This window comes from Salmo salar, chromosome ssa09 (genome assembly GCF_905237065.1).
Source record: "Salmo salar chromosome ssa09, Ssal_v3.1, whole genome shotgun sequence".
NCBI classification, from domain to species: Eukaryota; Metazoa; Chordata; class Actinopteri; order Salmoniformes; family Salmonidae; genus Salmo; species Salmo salar.
The window spans coordinates 110660071-110685701 of NC_059450.1; the positions used below are offsets into that span (position 1 = coordinate 110660071).

At 45.7% G+C, this 25631-nt stretch overlaps 1 protein-coding gene across 1 annotated transcript; it reads left to right on the forward strand.

Moving 5' to 3' along the window:
- The first annotated feature begins 236 nt into the window (after positions 1-236).
- On the forward strand, positions 237-25631 carry LOC106612412 (clarin-1). The gene is made up of 3 exons (XM_045724313.1): positions 237-807; positions 23045-23224; positions 24587-25631. The coding sequence occupies exons 1-3, from the start codon at positions 555-557 to the stop codon at positions 24850-24852; spliced, it is 699 nt and encodes a 232-aa protein (XP_045580269.1). The 5' UTR covers positions 237-554; the 3' UTR covers positions 24853-25631.

The window sequence follows — 25631 nt, forward strand, 5'->3', positions numbered from 1 at the left end:
GTTTAAAGAGTATACTGACTAGAACGTCATTAGATAAAAAATAATTACAAAATATTTGAGACAAAGGGAAACGTGCTGCCACGTAGGATTTATTTTCTCCCCATCTCTGGCCCACTCCAGTACAGTAGGTGGTGGTAATGCACCATGACATTGAATGCCAACCGCCGATAAACTCCACCGAAGAAGAAAACTCACGTGTTCAGTGCAGCAGATGAGCTTCGTACCCAATCAGACAACAGGTCACCGAGGCTAAAGTCGTCAATCTCGCTGTCTTTGAGAAGCGTCTCCCGAATTTAAAACCTTGGTTACTTGGAAACAATGAGCAAGGGGGAAAACTATCAATGTAACGTAATACACAACGTCCACGTTAGAACAGCATCAATACGGTATACACATTTAGCTATTTCAATGAGACTTGTCATAATAGCTTAACACAGATATTTAGCGTTTTCGTTTTGGATCATTTGCCTCAGCAAGAATTTGCTACCAACTGGAGATGAATTGAACACCATGGACTGGTCAGACTAATTATTTTCCCACATACTTCTGACACCATGCCAAGTCGTCAAAAGAAAATTATATTCTCTGTTGCCGGTGTGTTGAGTTTCGGTTGCGTCCTCATTGTTGCGGCCGCGATGGGGTCGCAATTTTGGGTCCAGGGGACTATGCTGTGTACAACCGGGGCGCAGCTTGTAAATGCCACAGGACAAGAGCTTGATAAATTTGTCGGTAGGGTTAACTATGGTCTCTTTCACGGACAGACAGTGAAGCAATGTGGACTTGGTGGAAGACCCTTCAGATTTTCATGTGAGTAGAAGTCCATGTGAATTGCATGAGACGTTAGTGAAAAACGGTGGTTTTAAAGATTACTGCTGGGTTGAAACATCATGTTCTCATTTGAGTATCTATTATGAAAAGTGAATAACAATGAGACAAGCGATTACCCACACCATTAATAATGCAAATGACTGTAGATATACTACACTCTGTTTTAATTGAGTCCTATCCCTGTGACTTAAGGATCTATTTGATTAAATCAAATGTGATGTTTAGCATTAATTCGCTTGGCAGGATTGGCACAGTATAAAGCCTACACTTATAGACTGTAAAAAAAAAATCTCCTTTACAATAAAGTATACTGAACAAAAATCTAAATACAACAGTCAACAATTAACGATTTTACTGAGTTACAGTTCATATAAGGAAATCAGTCAATTGAAATTAATTCATTTTGCCCTAATCTATGGATTTCACATGACTGGGCAGGGGCGCAGCCATGGGTGGGCCTGGGAGGGCATTGCCCACCCACTGGGGAGCCAGGCCCAGCCAATCAGAATTCAGAATTCTGATTGGCCCCAGAAAAGGGCTTTATTACAGACAGAAATACTCCGCAGTTTCAGATGATGCCACAGGTGAAGAAGCCGGATGTGGAGGTCCCGGGCTGGCGTGGCAACACGCGGTTGTGAGGCCAGTTGAGAAGCCGGATGTGGAGGTCCTGGGTTGGCGTGGCAACACGCGGTTGTGAGGCCAGTTGAACGTACTGCCAAATTCTCAAACGGCTTATGGTAGAGAAATTAACATTCAATTCTCTGGCAACAGCTCTGGTGGACATTCCTGCAGTTAGCATGCCAATTAAACCCTCCCTCAAAATTTTAGACATCTGTGGCATTGTGTTGTGACAAAAAATTACATTTTAGAGTGGCCTTTTATAATCCCCAGCACAAGGTGCACCTGTGTAATGATCATTCGGTTTAATCATCTTCTTGATATGCCACACCTGTCAGGTGGATGGATTATCTTGGCAAAGGAGAAATGCTCACTAACAGGGATGTAAACAAATGTGTCCACAAATTGAGAGAGAAGCTTTTTGTGTGTATGGAACATTTCTGGGTTCTTTGAATTCAACTCATGAAACATTTTTGTTTAGTATATTTGCAGGTGAAAAATAAAATACAAATGATTACCCAACGGGCATTCGACATGATAAAGATGTATTTTACTGGTTGAAATCAGGTCTGGACATAACCTGATCACAACCAAATTAAGATGTTTTCTACATAGCCTATTTTTGACATCATGAAAAATAAGTCTTATTTTAGTTGAAATCTGATTGAACTACCGACCAGTTATCTAAATGCTACTCAATTAATATAAACTAAATCTATATAAACATGTGCATAGTTTTTGTGGACCATGCACCCATTGCATATAAGACACTAGAACCATTACAATTATACACATTTGAGTAATGTTTATTTTCAGCAGTGTTTGCATGATTCAACTAAGCACAATTGGAAAGCAACAGTTGGCAGAGCGCACCAAAGCGTGTTAGGGTCTCGTGGCATACTGTACCCAGTCAACACACTGGGCTTTGGCTTATTCCATTCGAGACCCGGAGTCTTAGCATGGACTCAGTCTCTGGGGGGGCTTCATGCAGAATCATATTACTCTAAACATAAGATATTACAGTTTTTAATGTCCCATTGGTAGGATGTTCGTGACTGTAGCTCGTCTATTTTGTTATCCAATGATTGTATGTTGGCTAATAGGACTGATGGTAGAGGCAGATTACATACTCGCCGTCGGATCCTTACAAGGCACCCCGACCTACGTCCTCTATCTCAGTCTCTTTCTCATGCAAATGACAGGGATTTTGTTCTTGTCGGGTGTCTGAGATAAATCCTTCGCATCCGACTCATTAAAGAAAAAATCTTCAATCAGTACGAGGTGAGTAATCGCTGTCCTGATATCCAGAAGCTCTTTTCGGTCATAAGAGACAGTGGCAGAAACATTAGGTACAAAATAAGTTAGAAATAACGCCCCCAAAAAAACACACACAAAAGAGCACAATTGGTTAGGAGGCCGTAAAATGGCACTAGCAGTTCGCAAAGTAGCCTAAGACAAGACGCAATTACAGTGGGGGAAAAAAGTATTTGATCCCCTGCTGATTTTGTACATTTGCCAACTTACAAAGAAATTATCAGTCTATAATTTTAATGGTAGGTTTATTTGAACAGTGAGAGACAGAATAATAACAAAAGAATCCAGAAAAACGCATGTCAAAAATGTTATAAAATTATTTGCATTTTAATGAGGGAAATAAGTATTTGACCCCCTCTGCAAAACATGACTTAGTACTTGGTGGCAAAACCCTTGTTGGCAATAAGAGGTCAGACGTTTCTTGTAGTTAGCCACCAGGTTTGCACACATCTTAGGAGGGATTTTGTCCCACTCCTCTTTGCAGATCTTCTCCAAGTCATTAAGGTTTCGAGGCTGACGTTTGGCAACTCGAACCTTCAGCTCCCTCCACAGATTTTCTATGGGATTAAGGTCTGGAGACTGGCTAGGCCACTCCAGGACCTTAACCTCTCTAGGGTAGGTGGCACCAAATCATCCCACCTACGCAACAGCCAGTCTAATCCCGTGGCGCGATATTCAAATACCTTAAAAATGCTATTACTTCAATTTCTCAAACATATAACTATTTTACACCATTTTAAAGACAAGACTCTCCTTTATCTAACCACACTGTCCATTTTTCAAGCTAGCATATAATGTCACATAAACCCAAACCACAGCTAAATGCAGCACTACCCTTTGATGATCTTCATCAGATGACAACCCTAGAACATTATGTTATACAATACATGCATGTTTTGTTCAATCAAGTTCATATTTATATAAAAAAACAGCTTTTTACATTAGCATGTGACTTTCAGAACTAGCATACCCCCCGCAAACTTCCGGGGAATTTACTAAATTACTCACGATAAACGTTCACAAAAAGCATAACAATTATTTTAAGAATTATAGATACAGAACTCCTCTATGCACTCGATATGTCCGATTTTAAAATAGCTTTTCGGTGAAAGCACATTTTGCAATATTCTAAGTACATAGCCCAGCCATCACGGGCTAGCTATTTAGACACCCAGCAAGTTTAGCCTTCACCAAAATCAGATTTACTATAACAAAAATGTTATTACCTTTGCTGTTCTTCATCAGAATGCACTCCCAGGACTTCTACTTCAATAACAAATGTTGGTTTGGTCCCAAATAATCCATCGTTATATCCAAACAGCGGCGTTTTGGTCGTGCGTTCTAGACACTATCCAAAATGGTAAATCAGGGTTACGAGCATGGCGCATTTCGTGACCAAAAAATTCTAAATATTCCATTACCGTACTTCGAAGCATGTCAACCGCTGTTTAAAATCTATTTTTATGCAATTTATCTCGTAAAAAAGCGATAATATTCCGACCGGGAATCTGCGTTTCGGTAAATAGAGGAAAAAAAAGAAAGACGGGGGCGACCAGTGCACGCGCCTAAGCCCACTGTCCCCTGATCGGCCACTTGAGAAAGGCCATAATGTGTTTCAGCCTGGGGCTGGAATGACGACATTCAGCTTTTTCTCGGGCTCTGAGAGCCTATGGGAGCCGTGGGAAGTGTCACGTTACCGCAGAGATCCTTTGTTTTGGAAAGAGATGTCAAAGAAAGCCAATAAATGGTCAGACAGGCCACTTCCTGTAAAGGAATCTCTCAGGTTTTTGCCTGCCATATGAGTTCTGTTATACTCACAGACACCATTCAAACAGTTTTAGAAACTTTAGGGTGTTTTCTATCCATATCTAATAAGTATATGCATATTCTAGTTACTGGGTAGGAGTAGTAACCAGATTAAATCGGGTACGTTTTTTATCCGGCGGTGTAAATACTGCCCCCTAGCCCTAAGAGGTTAATGTGCTTCTTCTTGAGCCACTCCTTTGTTGCCTTGGCCGTGTGTTTTGGGTCATTGTCATGCTGGAATACCCATCCACAACCCATTTTCAATGTCCTGGCTGAGGGAAGGATGTTCTCACCCAAGATTTGACGGTACATGGCCCCGTCCATCGTCCCTTTGATGCGGTGAAGTTGTCCTGTCACCTTAGCAGAAAAACACCCCAAAAGCATAATGTTTCCACCTCCATGTTTGACGGTGGGGATGGTGTTCTTGGGGTCATAGGCAGCATTCCTCCTCCTCCAAACACGGCGAGTTGAGTTGATGCCAAAGAGCTCCATTTTGGTCTCATCTGACCACAACACTTTCACCAGTTGTCCTCTGAATCATTCAGATGTTCATTGGCAAACTTCAGACGGGCATGTATATGTATTCTTGAGCAGGGGGACCTTGCGGGCACTGCAGGATTTCAGTCCTTCACGGCGTAGTGTGTTATCAATTGTTTTCTTGGTGACTATGGTCCCAGCTGCCTTGAGATCATTGACAAGATCCTCCCGTGTAGTTCTGGGCTGATTCCTCACTGTTCTAATGATCATTGCAACCCCACGAGGTGAGATCTTGCATGGAGGCCCAGGCCGAGTGATATTGACAGTTCTTTTGTGTTTCTTCCATTTTTGCGAATAATCGCACACAAATGTTGTCGCCTTCTCACCAAGCTGCTTGGCGATGGTCTTGTAGCCCATTCCAGCCTTGTGTAGGTCTACAATCTTGGCCATGGTGGAGAGTTTGGAATCTGATTGATTGATTGCTTCTGTGGACAGGTGTCTTTTTTACAGGTAACAAGCTGTGGTTAGGAGCACTCCCTTTAAGAGTGTGCTCCTAATCTCAGCTCGTTACCTGTATAAAAGACACCTGGGAGCCAGAAATCTTTCTGATTTGAGAGGGGGTCAAATACTTATTTCCCTCATTAAAATGCAAATCAATTTATAACATTTTTGACATGCTTTTTTCTGGATATTTTCTTTGTTATTCTGTCTTTCAGTGTTCAAATAAACCTACCATTAAAATTATAGACTGATCCTTTCTTTATCAGTGGACAAACGTACAAAATCAGCAGGCCTTCCCTACTCCAATCAACCAGTCTATATTGAATTTGACAAGGAATGTAGCTTCTGTATCCATCCCATCAGTTAGATATGTTTTTATAGTCATTTATTTCTGTAGGCCTTTTTATTTTTTTATTTCACCTTTATTTAACCTGGTAGGCTAGTTGAGAACAAGTTCTCATTTACAACTGCAACCTGGCCAAGATAAAGCAAAGCAGTGCGACACAAACAACAACACAGAATTACACATGGAATAAACAAGCGTACAGTCAATAACACAATATAAAAAAATAAAGTCTATATACAGTGTGTGCAAATGGCGTGAGGAGGTAAGGCAATAAATAGGCCATAGTAGCGGAGTAATTACAATCTAGCAGATTAACACTGGAGTGATAGATGAGCAGATGATGATGTGCAAGTATAAATACTGATGTGCAAAAGAGCAGAAAACTAAATAAAAACAATATGGGGATGAGGTAGGTAGATTGGGTGGGCTATTTACAGATGGGCTATGTACAGCTGCAGCGATCGGTTAGCTGCTCAGATAGCTGATGTTTAAAGTTAGTGAGGGAAATATAAGTCTCCAGCTTCAGCGATTTTTGCAATTCGTTCCAGTCATTGGCAGCAGAGAACTGGAAGAAAAGGCGGCCAAAGGAGGTGTTGGCTTTGGGGATGACCAGTGAGATATACCTGCTGGAGCGCGTGCTACGGGTGGGTGTTGTTTTCGTGACCAGTGCGCTGAGATAAGGTGAAGCTTTACCTAGCATCGACTTATAGATGACCTGGAGCCAGTGGGTCTGGCGACGAATATGTAGCGAGGGCCAGCCGACTAGAGCATACAGGTCGCAGTGGTGGGTGGTATAAGGGGTTTTGGTGACAAAACGGATGGCACTGTGATAGACTGCATCCAGTTTGCTGAGTAGAATATTGGAAGCTGTTTTGTAATTGCCGAAGTCGAGGATCAATAGGATAGTTAGTTTTATGAGGGTATGTTTGGTGGCGTGAAGGAGGCTTTGTTGCAAAATAGGAAGCCGATTCTAGATTTAATTTTGGATTTGAGATGTTTAATATGAGTCTGGAAGGAGAGTTTACAGTCTAGCCAGACACCTAGGTATTTGTAGCTGTCCACATATTCTAAGTCAGAACCGTCCGGAGTAGTGATGCTAGTTGGGCGGGCGGGTGCGGGCAGCGAACGGTTGAAAAGCATGTATTTGGTTTTACTAGCGTTTAAGTGCAGTTGGAGGCCACGGAAGGAGTGTTGTATGGCATTGAAGTTCGTTTGGAGGTTAGTTAACCTGTTATGGATAGGGGGCAGTATTTTCACGGCCGGATAAAAAACGTACCCGATTTAATCTGATTATTACTCCTGCCCAGAAACTAGAATATAATTATTAGCTTTGGATAGAAAACACTCCAAAGTTTCTAAAACTGTTTGAATGGTGTCTGTGAGTATAACAGAACTAATTTGGCAGGCCAAAACCTGAGAAGATTCTGTACAGGAAGTACCCTGTCTGACCATTTCTTGGCCTTCTTGATTATCTCTATCCAATACAGGGGATCTCTGCTGTTACGTGACACTTCCTACGGCTCCCATGGGCTCTCAGAAGGCGGCAAAAAGCTGAATCGTGGCTTTGCAGGCCCTGGCTGAAAAACATTAGCGCGTTTGGATAGTGGCCGGTCAGAGTACTATGAGACTGAGGCTCGTGCACGAGTCGACTCCATGTTTACTTTCTCTCCCTTTGAACGAAAACCACCACTCCCGGTCGGAATATTATCGCTTTTTTAAGAGAAAAATGGCATAAAAATTTATTTTAACCTCTATGGGCTAGGTGGGACGCTTGCGCTATTTTAAAATCGGACACCTCGATTGCACAAAGGTGTTCTGTATCTATAATTCTTAAAATAATTGTTGTGCTTTTTGTCAACGTTTATCATGAGTAATTTAGTAAATTCACCGGAAGTTTGCGGGGGGTATGCTAGTTCTGAACGTCACATGCTAATGTAAAAAGCTGGTTTTTGATATAAATATGAACTTGATTGAACAAAACATGCATGTATTGTATAACATAATGTCCTAAGATTGTCATCTGATGAAGATCATCAAAGGTTAGTGCTGCATTTAGCTGTGATTTGGGTTTATGTGACATTCTATGCTAGCTTGAAAAATGGGTGTCTGATTATTTCTGGCTGGGTACTCTGCTGACATAATCTAATGTTTTGCTTTCGCTGTAAAGCCTTTTTGAAATCGGACAGTGTGGTTAGATAAAGGAGAGTCTTGTCTTTAAAATGCTGTAAAATAGTCATATGTTTGAAAAATTGAAGTTTTTTTTTTTGGAGGAATTTGTAATTCGCGCCACGCCTATCATTGGATATTGGAGCAGGTGTTCCGCTAGCGGAACGTCTAGATGTAAGAGGTTAACAGTGTCCAAAGAAGGCCCAGATGTATACAGAATGGTGTCGTCTGCGTAGAGGTGGATCAGAGAATCACCCGCAGCAAGAGCGACATCGTTGATATATACAGAGAAAAGAGTCAGCCCGAGAATTGAACCCTGTGGTACCCCCATAGACTGCCAGAGGTCCAGACAACAGGCCCTCCGATTTGACACACTGACCTCTGTCTGCGAAGTAGTTGGTGAACCAGGCGAGGCAGTCATTTGAGAAACCAAAGCTATTGAGTCTGCCGATTTAGAATACGGTGATTGACAGAGTCGAAAGCCTTGGCCAGGTCGATGAAGACCGCTGCACAGTACTGTCTTTTATCGATGGCGGTTATATCGTTTAGTACCATGAACGTGGCTGAGGTGCACCCATGACCAGCTCGGAAACCGGATTGCACAGCGGAGAAGGTACTGTGGGATTCGAAATGGTCAGTGATCTGTTTATTAACTTGGCTTTCGAAGACTTTAGAAAGGCACTGCTGGATGGATATACAGTGGGGAGAACAAGTATTTGATACACTGCTGATTTTGCAGGTTTTCCTACTTACAAAGCATGTAGAGGTCTGTAATTTTTATCATAGGTACACTTCAACTGTGAGAGACGGAATCTAAAACAAAAATCCAGAAAATCACATTGTATGATTTTTAAGTAATTAATTTGCATTTTATTGCATGACATAAGTACTCTAAATACCTAGGATCTGCCTCGAACCCTAGGAAGCTCTTTGCCACTTTCTCCTCCCTCCTGAATCCTCCCCCCCCCCCTCCCTCTCTGCGGATGACTTCGTCAACCATTTTGAAAAGAAGGTTGACGACATCCGCTCCTCGTTTGTTAAGTCAAACGACACCGCTGGTCCACTTTCTACCACTGGTCCTGCTCACATTGCCCTACCCTATGCTTTGACCTCTTTCTCCCCTCTCTCTCCAGATGAAATCTTGCGACTTGTAACGGCCGGCCGCCCAACAACCTGCCCGCTTGACCCTATCCCCTCCTCTCTCCTCCAGACCATTTCCGGAGACCTTCTCCCTTATCTCACCTCGTTCATCAACTCATCCTTGACCACTGGATACGTCCCTTCCGTCCTCAAGAGAGCGAGAGTTGCACCCCTTCTCAAAAAACCTACACTCGATCCCTCCGATGTCAACAACTACAGACCAGTTTCCCTTCTTTCTTTTCTCTCCAAAACGCTTGAGCGTGCCGTCCTTGCCAGCTCTCTTGCTATCTCTCTCAGAATTACCTTCTTGATCCAAATCAGTCAGGTTTCAAGACTGGTCATTCAACTGAGACTGCTCTTCTCTGTGTCACGGAGGCTCTCCGCACTGCTAAAGCTAACTCTCTCCTCTGCTCTCATCCTTTTAGACCTATCTGCTGCCTTTTATACTGTGAACCACCAGATCCTCCTCTCCGAGTTGGGCATCTCCGGCGCGGCCCACGCTTGGATTGCGTCCTACCTGACAGGTCGCTCCTACCAGGGGGCGTGGCGAGAATCTGTCTCCGCACCACGTGCTCTCACCACTGGTGTCCCCCAGGGCTCTGTTCTAGGCCCTCTCCTATTCTCGCTATACACCAAGTCACTTGGCTCTGTCATATCCTCACATGGTCTCTCCTATCATTGCTATGCAGACGACACACAATTAATCTTCTCCTTTCCCCCTTCTGATAACCAGGTGGCGAATCGCATCTCTGCATGTCTGGCAGACATATCAGTGTGGATGACGGATCACCACCTCAAGCTGAACCTCGGCAAGACGGAGCTGCTTTTCCTCCCGGGGAAGGACTGCCCGTTCCATGATCTCGCCATCACGGTTGACAACTCCATTGTGTCCTCCTCCCAGAGTGCTAAGAACCTTGGCGTGACCCTGGACAACACCCTGTCGTTCTCCACTAACATCAAGGCGGTGACCCGATCCTGTAGGTTCATGCTCTACAACATTCGCAGAGTACGACCCTGCCTCACACAGGAAGCGGCGCAGGTCCTAATCTAGGCACTTGTCATCTCCCGTCTGGATTACTGCAACTCGCTGTTGGCTGGGCTCCCTGCCTGTGCCATTAAACCCCTACAACTCATCCAGAACGCCGCAGCCCGTCTGGTGTTCAACCTTCCCAAGTTCTTTCACGTCACCCCGATCCTCTGCTCTCTCCACTGGCTTCCAGTTGAAGCTCACATCCGCTACAAGACCATGGTGCTTGCCTACGGCGCCGTGAGGGGAACGGCACCTCCGTACCTTCAGGCTCTGATCAGTCCCTACACCCAAACGAGGGCACTGCGCTCATCCACCTCTGGCCTGCTGGCCCCCCTACCTCTGAGGAAGCACAGTTCCCGCTCAGCCCAGTCAAAACTGTTCGCTGCTCTGGCACCCCTATTGTGGAACAAGCTCCCTCACGACGCCAGGACAGCGGAGTCAATCACCACCTTCCGGAGACACCTGAAACCCCACCTCTTTTAAGGAATACCTAGGATAGGATAAAGTAATCCTTCTAACCCCCCCCCCCTCCCTTAAAGATTTAGATGCACTATTGTAAAGTGGTTGTTCCACTGGATATCATAAGGTGAATGCACCAATTTGTAAGTCGCTCTGGATAAGAGCATCTGCTAAATGACTTAAATGTTAAATGTAAGTATTTGATACATCAGAAAAGCAGAACTTTATATTTGGTACAGAAACCTTTGTTTGCATGATGGTGCTTTTTGAAACCTGGTGACCCCATGACGCCACCAAGGCCTGCAATTCTTTCACAGTGATTCTTGGGGATTTTGTTGCTTCTCTCACCATCCTCCCTATCCTGGGGGGGGCAAAATGCATTTGCGTCCTCTAGCCGTGAGGTTTTCAACTGTTCCATATATTTAGAATTTTTTAATAATTGACCTGACAGGGCTCAATCGTTTGTGGATCTTCTTGTAGCCATTACCAGATTTATGAAGGTCAGTGACAATCTGTCTCTTTTGAACTGCCAGTTCTTTTGTTTTCTTCATGGGGTTGGATAACAAAGGGATATTGCATGCGTGTTACCTCATTTTTATACCCTAGTGAAACAGCAAGTGATGTAATGGCTCAATGTAGTTCCTTAAGACTTAGATAAACTTAAATAAGTAGATTTAATTCCTGGTTTAATTTTGGTAGATTTTATTTACAATAATCTTTAAGGGTGCCATTAATTGTGAAACCTTGATTTGGAGGACATTGATTTTTAATTAAATCAATAAATAATTTTGGTGTCTTCCATTGAAACATTAATAAAGTACAGTATTTCTCACATGTTGGTATTTCAGTTTATCTCTAATTATATTGTTTATATTTTTTAAAGTATTGTGCATTGGCAGTCGGGTGGCAGTAATTTTGGAGCCCACTGTATATACACTACTGTTCAAAAGTTTGGGGTCACTTAGAAATGTCCTTGTTTTATGAAATAATTTTTTGGGGTCCATTAAAATAACATCAAATTGATCAGAAATTCAGTGTAGAATTGTTGTAAATGACTATTGTAGCTGGAAACGGCAGATTTTTAATGGAATATCTACACAGGCGTTCAGAGGCCCATTATCAGCAACCATCACTCCTGTGTTCCAATGGCACGTTGTGTTAGCTAATCCAAGTTTATCATTTTAAAAGGCTAATTGATCATTAGAAAACCCTTTTGCAATTATGTTAGCACAGCTTAAAACTGTTGTTCTGATTTAAAGAAGCAATAAAACTGGCCTTTAGACTAGTTAGGTATCTGGAGCATCAGCATTTGTGGGTTCGATTACAAGCTCAAAATGGCCAGAAACAAATACCTTTTTTTCTGAAACTCGTCAGTCTATTCTTGTTCTGAGAAATTAAGTCTGTCTTTTTCTTCAGTCTATCCATTCTATTTGTAATGGTTGCTATTCAATATTCATAGTTCATTATCAATAAAATGTCATAAGGTGCAGAGCGTTCGATTTTGGCTGCTGGGGGGCAAAGAGACCCCCAGCTCTGCTAAAACCATTGACAACTACATGCCGTTTTCAAGGGATTGTTAAATAATCGTTAGCTATTTGGCTTTAATATCATCACCTCTTGAAGAGCGTGTGTAGTTCGGACTAGAAGTGCATAGTCCGAACTACACTTTTCAGATTATTCCAGATTTAGCTCGATCATCAGAGTTATACAGCTAAATTCAGCAAAAAAAGAAATGTCTCTTTTTCAGGGCCCTCTTTCCAAAATAATTCATAAAAATACAAATAACTTCACAGATCTTCATTGTAAAGGGTTTAAACACTCTTTCTCATGCTTGTTCAATGAACCATAAAGAGTTAATGAACATGCACCTGTGGAACAATCGTTAAGACACTAACAGTTTACAGACGGTAGGTAATTAAGGTCACAGTTATGAAAACTTAGGACACTAAAGAGGCCTTTCCACTGACTCTGAAAAAGACCAAAGGAAAGATGCTCAGGGATCCTGCTCATCTGCGTGAAAACGCCTTAGGCATGCTGCAAGGAGGCATGAGGACTGCAGATGTGGCCAGGGCAATACATTGCAATGTCTGTACTGTGAGACGCCTAAGACAGTGCTACAGGGAGACATGATGGACAGCTGATCGTCCTCGCAGTGGCAGACCACGTGTAACAACACCTGCACAGGATCGGTACATTCGAACGTCACACCTGCGGGACAGGTACAGGATGGCAACAACAACTGCCCGACTTACACCAGGAACGCACATTCCCTCCATCAGTGCTCAGACTGTCCGCAATAGGCTGAGAGAGGCTGGACTGAGGGCTTGTAGGCCTGTTGTAAGGCACGTCCTCACCAGACATCACTGGCACCGATATTGCCTATGGGCACAAACCCACCGTCGCTGGACCAGACAGGACTGGCAAAAAGTGCTCTTCACTGACGAGTCGTGGTTTTGTCTCACTAGGGGTGATGGTCGGATTCATGTTTATCGTCGAAGTAATGAGCGTTACACCCTGGCCTGTACTCTGGAGCGTGGATCGATTTGGAGGTGGAGTGTCCGTCATGGTCTGGGGCGGTGTGTCACAGCATCATCGGACTGAGCTTGTTGTCATTGCAGGAAATCTCACTGCTGTGCGTTACAGGGAAGACATCCTCCTCCCTCATGTGGTACCCTTCCTGCAGGCTCATCTTGACATGACCCTCCAGCATGACAATGCCACCAGCCATACTGCTCGTTCTGTGCATGATTTCCTGTAAGACAGGAATGTCAGTGTTCTGCCATGGTCAGCGAAGAGCCCAGATCTCAATCCCATTGAGCACATCTGGGACCTGTTGGATCGGGGGGTGAGGGCTAGGGCCATTCCCCCCAGAAATGTCCGGGAACTTGCAGGTGCCTTGGTGGAAAAGTGGGGTAACATGTAACGGCAAGAACTGGCAAATCTGGTGCTGTCCATGAGGAGGAGATGCACTGCAGTACTTAATGCAGCTGGTGGCCACACCAGATACTGACTGTTACTTTTGATTTTGACCCCCCCCACCCCCTTTGTTCAGGGACACATTATTCAATTTCTGTTAGTCACATGTCTGTGGAACTTGTTCAGTTTGTCTCAGTTGTTGAATCTTGTGTTCATACAAATATTTACACATGTTACGTTTGCTGAAAATAAATGCAGTTGACAGTGAGAGGACGTTTATTTTTTGCTGAGTTTATTAACTGCATGCTTTTCGTGATCTGTAAACATAAATTAATCATATATTTTCAGATACGTGAGGGTAGCCTATCCATTTGGCATGTAGCTAACTAGCTAAACAAAAAACTTGTCATTTAGGTTTCTTCATCAGAGGTTAGGGTTTTAGAAAGAGCTTGACATTGCAAGTCCTCATCCTGGTAAAGTTGTCAGTCAGACTACTGTCATTGCCACTATAGATGGCAAGCAAATCAAACAATATTTGGATATAGCCATCTGGTTTATCCCCTTAAAGTTAGCTTGTTAACTAGTCATGACGGGATCTTTTATTTGCTAGCTAGACAATTTGAGGTCCATCAATCAATGTAGCCTATAAAGTATGTCAGCAGCAATTGTGATTAAAAACTCTTAAAAAAAACAATGTTGAAAAGGGGATAATGTTAGCTTAAATTCGCTGGGTAGGGCTACGTTGGTTGGAGAAAAGTCTAGGTCTATTTACCAATATGTTTAGCCAACAGTACAATGTTTCAAGTTTTTCAAATCTTAATGTCACATGCACAAGTACAGTGAAATGCCTTTCTTGCCAGCTCCAAACCCAGCAATGCTGTAATCAATATCAATGTAGCACTAACAATAACACAAGGTAGAACAAAAACACTAGAAATAAAGATAAGAAATAAGAACACAAAGTAAGAAGCTATATACAGGGTCAGTTTCAATACCATATTAACAATGTGCAGGGATACTGGTGCGATTGAGGTAGATATGTTTAGGGGTAAGGTGACTAGACGAACTGACGTGTTGGAAAGGTGGCATCCGATGATGGTGCCATGTTGAAAGTCACAGGGCTCTTCAGTAAGACTATTCTACTGCCAATGTTTATCTATAGAGATTGCATGGTTGTATGTTTGACTTTATACACCTGTCAGCAATGGGTGAGGCGGAAATAGCCGAATCCACTAATTTGAAGGGGTGTCCACATACTTTTGTATATATAGTGTCTTTGGCATATATAGTGTCTTTGGCTATATCCATTATAATGATCCTGATAAATTAATTTACCTGGCTCAGAGAAGCTGTTCGTCTCGTCACGTTTTATATGCATGGCACGGTGGAAATCGCAAAAGAAACTTTGCTCCACAGGTCGGAGATGCAGACAGCAAAGTTTAAACAAACCCAAACACTTATTTATTTTTTTACTCCCCGAGGGGCGAAGGTGGAGTCATGCGTCCTCCGAAACATGACCCACCTAACCGCGCTCCTTAACACCCTCCAGCTTAACCCAGAAGCACCAATGTGTCGAAGGAAACACTGTTCAACACAAGAAGTCACTCGGGCGCGATGAGCCAAGTAAAGCACCTCCGGCCAAACCCGGACGACGCTGGGCCAACTGTGCCTTCACAGCCGGTTGTTGCATAGCCCGGGAATGAACCCGGGTCTGTAGTAATGCCTCTAGCACTGCGATGCAATTCCTAAGACTGCTGTGCCTCTCGGGAGGCCCCCTCAAACCAAACATTTTATAAAAGTACAGAATTCAAAATGGTAGTTGGGGGAAACATTGGAAAGATATGCTGCTTTGAAATGCGATCAACTTGTTAACCCACTTTAGAGACATGTAGGAGAAAATGCACTTTAATAATGTAATGACCCGGCCGGGTCATAAAGGAAAAAGAGACGGACTCTAGGTGTGCAGGTCAGAACACAGGTTTATTCCTAAACTGGGCTATTGTTCAGGCCACAGCCCACGCCGCTAAATGCCGAATGTACACAACTATAGCAAGTCTAATTAATGTTTACTCCCATAGGAACAGATCAAGGCCCCGAACAGAAAGAGAGAGAAGATGAGACAGTAATCCCTATTTATCATTTCCAAGTCCCGCGGGATTACCCATCATACCCCCCCAGCCTTTCCCTCTGTCCTGACATATTTAACCCCTGCTAGTAGCCATGAGAACCATAACACACCCACAAACACAGAACACAATACCGGGTCGTTACATAGCCCCCCCCCTTTCTAAACCCTAGCCCCTAGGGTTACACAACAAAATCCTTAAAACGACCCGGAGGTCGCATCAGTCTCTTGGGCCTCCCCGTGGCTCTCACCAGTGAACCCCCAGAACACTCATCTGCCCCAATGTCATTTCCAGCGCCCTCCGAAGAAGCAGCCCCATCCCAGGCTCAGGTTGCGCTAGAGTCTCCTCGTTAGACTGTTCCCGTGGGCTCACATCAGAGACCTCACTCCCATTTCCTACCGTTTTCCTCCCTCTGTAGGGTGCCAATCGGTCCCGGTGGACCACCACCTTCCTGCTCCGTGGGGGACCTCCACCCGGTACGTCACCTCCCCACTCTCTCTATCACCAGACACGGCCCCACCCATGCACTGTCCAGCTTTGGGCACCGCCCCTTCTTGCGCGTGGGGTTGTGAAGCCACACACATTCTCCCGCTCCAAAGTGCCTCCCCCTAGCGCGCGAGTCGTAGTGGCGCTTTTGGCGCACCCCTGCGTTCTCGAGTTGCTCTCTTGCGAAGGTGTGAGCCGCTTCTAACCGGTTCTGCAGACGACACACATAGTTCGGGCCAGGCAAAACCCCGTCGTCATTATCAGGAGGGTGGCCAAACGTCAGTTCGGCTGGGGTGCGCAACTCACGACCTAACATTAGTAGCGCTGGGGAGCACGCAGTCGATTCTTGAACAGCCGACCTACATGCCATAAGAATAAACGGTAAGTGGGTGTCCCAATCTCTCTGGTGTTTTGAGGTAACGATGGCCAGCTGCTGTGCTTACGTTCTGTTAAATCTTTCCACCAGCCCATCACTCTGGGGGTGAAGCGGAGTAGTGCGCGTCTTCTCCGCGCCTAACCGTCTACACAACTCTGAGAACACCCGTGACTCGAAGTTTCTCCCCTGGTCGCTGTGAATAGACTGTGGCACCCCAAACCGACTGATTATTCCCCCCACCAACGCATCAGCTACTGTCTCTGCCTCCTGGTCTGGGAGAGCGTAAGCCTCCGGCCACTTGGTGAAGTAGTCCATAGCGGTTAGAATCCACCTGTTACCTCTGTCTGTGGTTGGAAACGGCCCCACTATGTCTACCCCCAGTCTCTCCATGGGCTCCCCTACTGGGAATTGTTGTAGGAGGGCGTGTGACTGACCTGGAGGTCCTTTTTAGCAGCACACTCGTCGCACTGCCTACAAAAGTCCTCAACATCCCTCCTGTGCCTGGCCCAATAGAAGCCTTTACGCATGCGCTTTAACGTTTTGGAGACCCCAAAATGCCCTGCGCCAACTCCCCCATGAAGCTGCTGTAACACGCTCCCCTGCAGCCTTTTGGGCACCACTACCTGCCACGTAATTTCTCCAGTCGCTGGCTTTTTCCACCCCCTCTGGAGCACTCCCTCAGCCACTCTAAGGACTGTGAATTTAGCCCACAGTCCCTTGGTGACTGGTGATAGAGGGGCTACTTCCCCCACGGCGGTCGTCTTCTCTCTTCCACCCACCGCAGCACAGGACGCAGCTCTGCGTCCTCCTCCTGGCGACGCCTCCACTCCCCAACGTCCACAGCCTCAAGCTCCCGGCACTCTGTCACACTCAGCTGACTCACCGTGGCGGTGACTCCCTCCTCCCTGCACAGTTCTCTCTCTCGCTCCACCCGTTTGGCGCAGTACCCACAGCCATCCTCAGCACACGGGCGGCGGGACAAGGCGTCTGCATTGCTGTGGCGAAGGCCGGCTCTGTGCTCCACCTGGAAGTCGTAGGGTTGCAGCTCCTCCAGCCAGCGGGCAATCTGACCCTCTGGCTCCTTGAAGGAGAGAAGCCACTGCAGGGCGGAGTGATCCGTCCGGACCACAAACGGCAGGCCCCCAGGTAGTACTTGAAATGGCGTACTGCTGCCACGACAGCCAAAAGCTCTCTCCTTGTCACGCAGTAGTGTTTTTCAGCCTTATCAAAAGTCCTGCTGTAATAAGCTACTACGTGTTCCCCATCAGGACCACGCTGAGCCAGCACAGCCCCCAAACCCTCATTGCTTGCGTCGGTGTCCAGGATGAACGGACGGTTCGGGTCTGGTGAGGCCAGGACAGGGGCCTCCATCAGGGCACGTTTGAGAGCCTCAAACGCCCGCTGGTGCTCTTCGGTCCACTGAAAAACAGTGTCCTCCTTGAGAAGGTGGTTCAACGGAGCCGCTACCCCCGCAAACCCCTTCACAAACCTACGATAGTAGGATGCCAGCCCCAGGAAGCTCTTAACCTCTTTTTTTCCCCCTGGAACTGGCCACCCCCTCACAGCCTCTACTTTGTCTGGCATCGTGCTGATGCCCTCACCACCCAGCTGATGCCCCAGGAACGCCACCTCCCTTTGCATGAAATGGCACTTTCCCGGATGTAATTTTAGCCCCGCCCCCGAGATCCTCTCTAACACTCGCCTAAGTGCCCCCAGTGCCCCCTCAAACGATGTGCCGTGCACCAATATGTCGTCTAGGTACACAACACACTCGTCTCTCGGAACCCCCGCCAGCACTCTGTCCATGAGCCTCTCAAAGGTGGCAGGAGCATTACAGAGCCCGAAGCACAGCACCTTGAACTGCCAATGGCCCCTATCTGTGGAGAAGGCCGTTTTTTCACGTGCCCCTGGCGAGAGGGGCACCTGCCAGTAGCCACTGCGCAGATCAAGGGAGGAGAACCACGAGGACCCTCTCACGTGTTCTAGCGACTCATCAATCCTCGGTAGGGGATAAGAGTCTTTAGTGGTGACAGAATTTAGGCCCCTGTAGTCAACACAAAACCTAAGTTTACCCCCTTTCTTAGGCACCATGACGACCGGCGCGGACCATGGGCTATCTGATGGCTCAATGAAATCAGCCCGCAACATGTCAACAATAGCTGTGTCTGCTGCTTCCCTCCTGGCAAGGGGAATATGACGGGGCCGAATTTTAATGGGTCGGGCGTCACCAGTGTCTATTTCGTGCTGAACTAGGTGCGTTTGTCCTACCTCATCTTCCCCCCAAGCGAAGCTATCTTTAAAGTCCAACAGCAGCTGCTTTAACTGTCTCTGTTGTCTGTCATCCAGACCCTGACAGTTCTTCAGCCACACAGCCTCGACGGCGTCGATAGCTTCCTCCTTCCCCCCGTCGGGCTGATGGGGTGAAGGAGCCAGTGTGTTTTGGGCTACTGAGCTGCCTGTGCTTGCACCATGATGGGGAGTGAAGGCCGTCGCCGCCGGAGACAGCTGCTGGAATGGCACAACGACCAAGGGAGCAGCCGGGATGACCGGTGGAGTTTCTGCAAGCTTGGAGGAAGACGGAGGGACAGCCCTGCCCCCAGCTGGCTCTCCCGAAGGCGACATTCCCACTGTGGGCCCCCCGACAGCCTCAAAGTGCCCGACGCTAAGTCCAACTGAGCCCCACAGTTTTTCAAAAAGTCCATTCCCAGTATACAGGGGTCCTGCACCGCTGCTACCCACGCCAGACACCCCACAGTTCTCCCCCCACAGTCACAGATAGCTGACACTTCCCTAACATGGGGGCTAGCTCCCCGTGACAGTCCGTAGCTGGACAAGGGTCGGCTCCACCCGCACCCCAACAGGTAGTATGTCTGGTCTCACCAGGGTTACTGTAGAGCCCGTGTCGACCAGGGCCAAACATTCCACCCCCTCTACCTTGACGATGACATTGCAGAAGTCCCCAACGGTGGTACGTCCCACCACAACTACCGGACTAGGAAACACGGCGGCAGCTACACCCTGGGGGAGCAGGTCCCCACCCTCTTGTCTGCGCTGCTGGGTACCTCTTTTGCTTACAGTGGGTTTGGGGGCGGGGGGGTGGGTCCGCGCTGCACCCTGCGCGAGAACCCGCCGTCGTTTCCCTGGTGACGGAGGAATCTGCCACACTCCCGCTGAATGTGGCCAGGCTGGCCACAACCCCAGCAGACAATAGGAGTTGAGCTGACACTGCGACGCTGCCTGGAGCCCCTCTCCATGACAAGCGAAGCAGTCTTGACTAGCCCGCCCAACTCGTCGACCCACTCTGGTTTCGTGACCCCTGGCACCCCAGCCACCACTGCTCTCACCTCTGGTTGACTGGCGACTTCCACTCCCACTCCCTCACCCCAGATCAGCTCCCTCTTCCTAGCTATCTCCACTGCAGCCCGCAGAGATGGTGGGTCCGCCATCTGAACATGCTTACCCAGTTCGGTGGAAGAGAGCGCTCTAATAAAACTGTCCCGTGCCAGCTCGTCTTGCACCCCAATCGGCATAGTTGCATAAGCCCGCCTGGTCAGGCTCAGAATACCACTTGCCAACGCCTTTAATGATTCCCCCTGAAGTCTCTTTTTGTTACTCAGTTCAATCCGCAGCATGTTGGGCTGTGCGTCGCTGCCGAAACGACCCCCCAATGCCTCCACTAGCGCACCGTAGTCGCCCCTCTCGTCCGGGGCTAGCGTTAACAGGCATTCCGACGCCTCCTCTGTCAGGCTTAGGGCAAGCTGTAACGCTTTCGTCTCGTCAGACCACCTCCCGGCTCTAGCCAACAACTCGAATTGAGTGAAAAAAACTTCCCATTTACCTTGTCCATTGAACTTTGGCAGTTTAGCCGCTACCGTGGCTAATGGCAATAGGCCGCTGCCATCTCTGTTTACATAAGCAGGCCCCGCCATTTCCGCACCTGGTGACGTCGATATCCCCGTCGCCGTGACGTCTGCTCTCGAGCGGCGTGAAGGAAAACCCGCCAGTTCTGCCATCTTGCTGACTGACAATTTAACTCCCGCCATGTGGCCCTCCAGTTCTTCCACGGCAGTCGCCGCCCGACCCTCCCGACCGGGTACCCCCGAGCCCACAACGGACACATTGTCCGACTCTTCCTTAATTTTCCGCCTCGCCCCAAGCATCATGACCGTAGATGCGAGTCACGCTAAAGCTAACCCAGCCTATACTAAACAGCTAACTCGCCTAGTCTTGGTCCCGTAGTTCGAAAGCACTTCTGACGCCAATGTAATGACCCGGCCGGGTCATAAAGGAAAAAGAGACGGACTCTAGGTGTGCAGGTCAGAACACAGGTTTATTCCTAAACTGGGCTATTGTTCAGGCCACAGCCCACGCCGCTAAATGCCGAATGTACACAACTATACCAAGTCTAATTAATGTTTACTCCCATAGGAACAGATCAAGGCCCCGAACAGAAAGAGAGAGAAGATGAGACAGTAATCCCTATTTATCATTTCCAAGTCCCGCGGGATTACCCATCATACCCCCCCAGCCTTTCCCTCTGTCCTGACATATTTAACCCCTGCTAGTAGCCATGAGAACCATAACACACCCACAAACACAGAACACAATACCGGGTCGTTACAATAATTTCCACACGGGAGAGCTCATCTTTGTTTATGCCCGTTCAGCATTGTCCACATCCGCTTAAGCCTTAGCCCCACCTATCTCTTTAAGAATTCCCGTGTTATTGCATGAGTCAGCATGGCATTGCCCTCCAGAAAGTTGTCTCTCTATTATCCGATTGTCACTAGTTAAGTCATAAATTGTAGAAATAGGCATGGTTTTATGTTCTTTAAATACGATTTTAAACCTAACCACACTGCTAACCTTATGCCTAAACTTAAATGAATACCAAAAAGCAATTATTTTCCCCATTTTTACGATTATAGACAATTTTGACTTTGTCACTGTGCTGTCTAGTGGGAACCCTATTATCCCCCTCCATTATCTCTGCCGATCATGGATCCTGCCTTTCTTTTTCTCTAAAAAGCTCAGTGCTCTCTTCTTGGCTAAACTAGGCTAGTAATTTAAATGTTTTATTCATATTTACGGATCTCATACAAGTTTGTAATTAAGGCATGTGAAAATGTACATGTTCAAGAAGGCATTTCTGGAAAAAATTCAATAAATACAAAATCAAATGGTCCTACTGTGTAGGAAATGGCATCGAATGCCTACTATCCTGAATCTGGTCACAAATGCTAGCCTAGTGGCATGAGGAAATATTGTCTAAACACTTTTTTCCAGGGGAGATTACGTTTATACATTGACTGGCTGGGCTGTGGGATAATCTAATGGAACTGTTAACAGGCATTACCTGGAGGATGTGGCATTGTTGTGCTATAACTCACTACTATCAACCAATCAGAATCCTAGATCCAAGCAACCTGTTTTATGATAATAGATTTACAGGCTGCGGAGAAGTATAACGCTGCTGTAAAATTGACCTCTGTTGTTCAAGGTATTGGAAAATTGATTGAACAGTCACATCTCTAATGAGACTAGACTAGGCTACACATACAGTAAGCCTGTACACACATGTGGGTCATGGAGCCCTGATGACCACGTGTAAATGCGCACATAGGCTACCCTCAGTGGTAGAAATACCTTAAAATTCATATTTATCATCTACAGCACTACCCCACCATTAATGTATGTGAAAACTGCATATTTCTATGTTTTTTAGTTAAAAAGATAGTGGAAATGTATTTGACATTACTTTACTTTGCCAACTCATAGTTGGTTAAAATCAGGAATGTTTTATTTTTATCTGGTGTTCATCTTTTTGACTATAAAACATAGAAATCCACCGTTTTCACATGCTGGAGATGATTAATTTGAAGTTGACATGTTTTGAAATGTCAGCAGAACATTATTATTTAGTGCTAACAACAAACTCAAATCAAACAAAGCGAGAGGAGAAATGTAAATGGAGTAAAGAGAACCCGTTATCAAAATCATGTAGGCTAGCCTTACAGGGGAAACCCAACTGCCTTCAACTAGGTTAATTGGCCATTCATAAGAGGGCATCTCTTATAACTCAGCAGTACATGTTTTGAGGTTGCAGTAACAAGAATCCTACACAAGCACAATGGACTGAATCTTTATTGGACCGTGACACATGCATCATCAGCAACTGTTCACTAATGAGATTTGGCACACACACACATTATCTTTTCGCTTGACCGGCAGGCTTACTAACCATTATGATGACTTTTTAGATGAACAAAAAACAATTTGTTCTCTGATGGTTTGCTCCATTTGCCTTGCACATTAAACAAGTAGAACACAGAGACTCATGCATGTGTTTCATCATGTGAAAGTTGTGGGGGAAAAAATACTATTTACTGTTTAATAATTGTAGAATATGTTCATGAACATTCCCACACCTCTCCATATTGTCCCTCTCCTTGTAGTTTTTCCGAACTTGGTGGACGTCATCCCAGCCAGTCTTCACGTCACTGTGATCTTCTTCTGCGGAGTGCTCATCCTCTTCTCCTCTGTGGCCACAGGCTTCTTTATGTACAACGCCTTTGGTAGTCCCTACGAGACTCTGCACGGACCCCTGGGACTCTACCTCTGGAACTTCGTCTGCTGTAAGCACACAAAAAAAATAACATCTTAACCTTTTTCTTTCTAGGGTGCTATCCTTCACATGGTAGCCGAATCACCTTCTAAGTTGTGAACAAGCAGCCTACCATATGAACATTGGCTAAGCACAAGCCCCCCATACTCTGCAACATAAACACAAAATCTAACACACCGCTCACATCACAGGTAAACGGCTCTATTACACACATGCATTCCATCTTCAGATATAAATAGCTCGCAGTAGGCTAAACAGGAGCCACGTTCAACGTGTCATTTTTCGTGATGTTTTCCACATTTTTAGACATGTATACACAATTAAAAGACTCCTGGTGATCTGATTGTATCAGCTCTTCCTGACCACCTCTGAAGGTAGTCAGGCACACATTGTGTCTGGATATATTACAATAGTAGACCTAGCGAAACTATTTAAATGATCATTATCCCGCACTCTAAAATCATTGACAGGTGGCACCATTGTGTCTTAAAATAAATCTCAAATAATTTGCATACAGCAAGGGACCAATAATTCTGAAAATGTGGGCCCAATCAAAATGTGGACAAGATCAGAACAAATGTTAGCTCCATGTATAAACGGGGCGATAGAGCAGTGGTTCTCAACCAGGGGTACTTGGCCTATACACTGGGTACTTGAGAAGACTCATGCTGGTACAGTAACCAAAAAAGGTTGAGAACCACTGCTATAGAGAACATGATTGGGGTCCAACAAAGGTTTCCTTTAAGACTTCAATATTAGTTATAAGTGCATATCAGTCATTCAAACACAACAGCCAAGCCATGAGTGGTCGGCTGTACGTTATTGCGAAAAGGATCCACTTCCCTATTGCCTTTTTCAGCTTTAAAACCAGTATCCAGTAGCCTACCATCTCATCAGGAGACAGTGGGCTACTTGACCTCCCATCCAAATAATGGCACAAATGAAGAAAAACAGCACCAGAGTTAAAGGAGATATTTTTCAGTTATCTGGAACCGAGGCCCTACCTTAGGGGGCCTATTCAATCAAAACTGCTTGCCAGGTTTACACTAGAATGCAAGTTTGGATTCATCTGATCAATGAACCGATTTTTACGATTATGTGAAACATGTCACCATGATAATTAAAATCTCTCGCTGCAGTGAATGACCTATGCTTAATTGTTTTGGTAACCTTTTAGTGATTGCAACTACTGTAGCATTAACATATTTCCTTTTAATGTGGTGAGGGAGGGAAAAGGTATTCTGCCTTATAGGAACGTGTTTACAGTAACTGATCATTTGGATTCCTTTGACTTCTTATTTTAACTCCCAGTGTTGTCAACTGTAATAGTATAATATTGTGTGCCTGTCTGTCTGTCTGACCTTCTGAACAGGCCTCTGCAGCTGCCTGGTGATGGTTCTGTTTGCTTCCGAGGTGAAACTTCACCGGCTGTCCGACCACATCGCCAACTTCAACGAGGGCACGTTTATGTACAAGACGCACACAGAGCAATTTGACCACTCCTTCTGGCTCATCTTCCTCACCTTCCTCGTCCATGGTCTTAACATCCTGCTGATCCGTGTGGCCGGGATCCAGTTCCCCTTCCAGGAGGCCAAAGAGTCGAACGCCAACACTGGGGCATCAGATCTCATGTACTGACCAGGGCTTTTGTTTGTTTGTGTGGCCGCTGGCTGGGCCCCCCCATTCTAGTGACACTGAGCCTCGGCTATTGGCATGTCTCAATGGGAGACTTGGGGCCATAGCTCCTTGGTGCCCATGCGCTGTTGAAAGGTCCAAGCAAATGTGACCGTCCTAAGCCACTTCTATTCCCCTTCCAATGACAAGCGGGGGGAGGGGTCTTGTTTTTCTTTCCATTGTGTCATATTAATTGGTGATATCTCGTTAGGCGGTGGGCCAATTAAAGGCCAGGATTTCACTCGGCTGTAGAAAAGCAGAGACTTTGTTTGGTTCCACTCCTTTTATCAGGTTTGTCCAAGAATTGGCAGTCCCTCCCTTGGCAGTCCGAAGTTCTATCAATGAAGGGGGACTGTTAAACAGTATGTGACGATTGATTGACCAGAATAGATACCGTGTGTGTTTCATTAGTGCCCCCGAAATGTATTGAAAGACCACAACTGTACAACTTAAACAGAGCAGTTTCTCTATGCCTTGTGCTTCATATTGGTTTTTACTTACATATTTAGAAGTCCTAGAGGTCATGTCGCTTCATTGTTTAGTCAGATTATGTATTCAGAATCATGTGACTTGCCAATTTGAATGGTTTTAATGATCATTCCTAATACAACATTTATTTTATGAAATGTGTAGAGCTATTTAGATTTGTTGTAGATTTATATTCTGTTGATGTAAGTCTGACATGCTGACCACCGCTCGCATGTGCGAGCGTTCCAAAATAAATTTCAACATACGTTATTCAA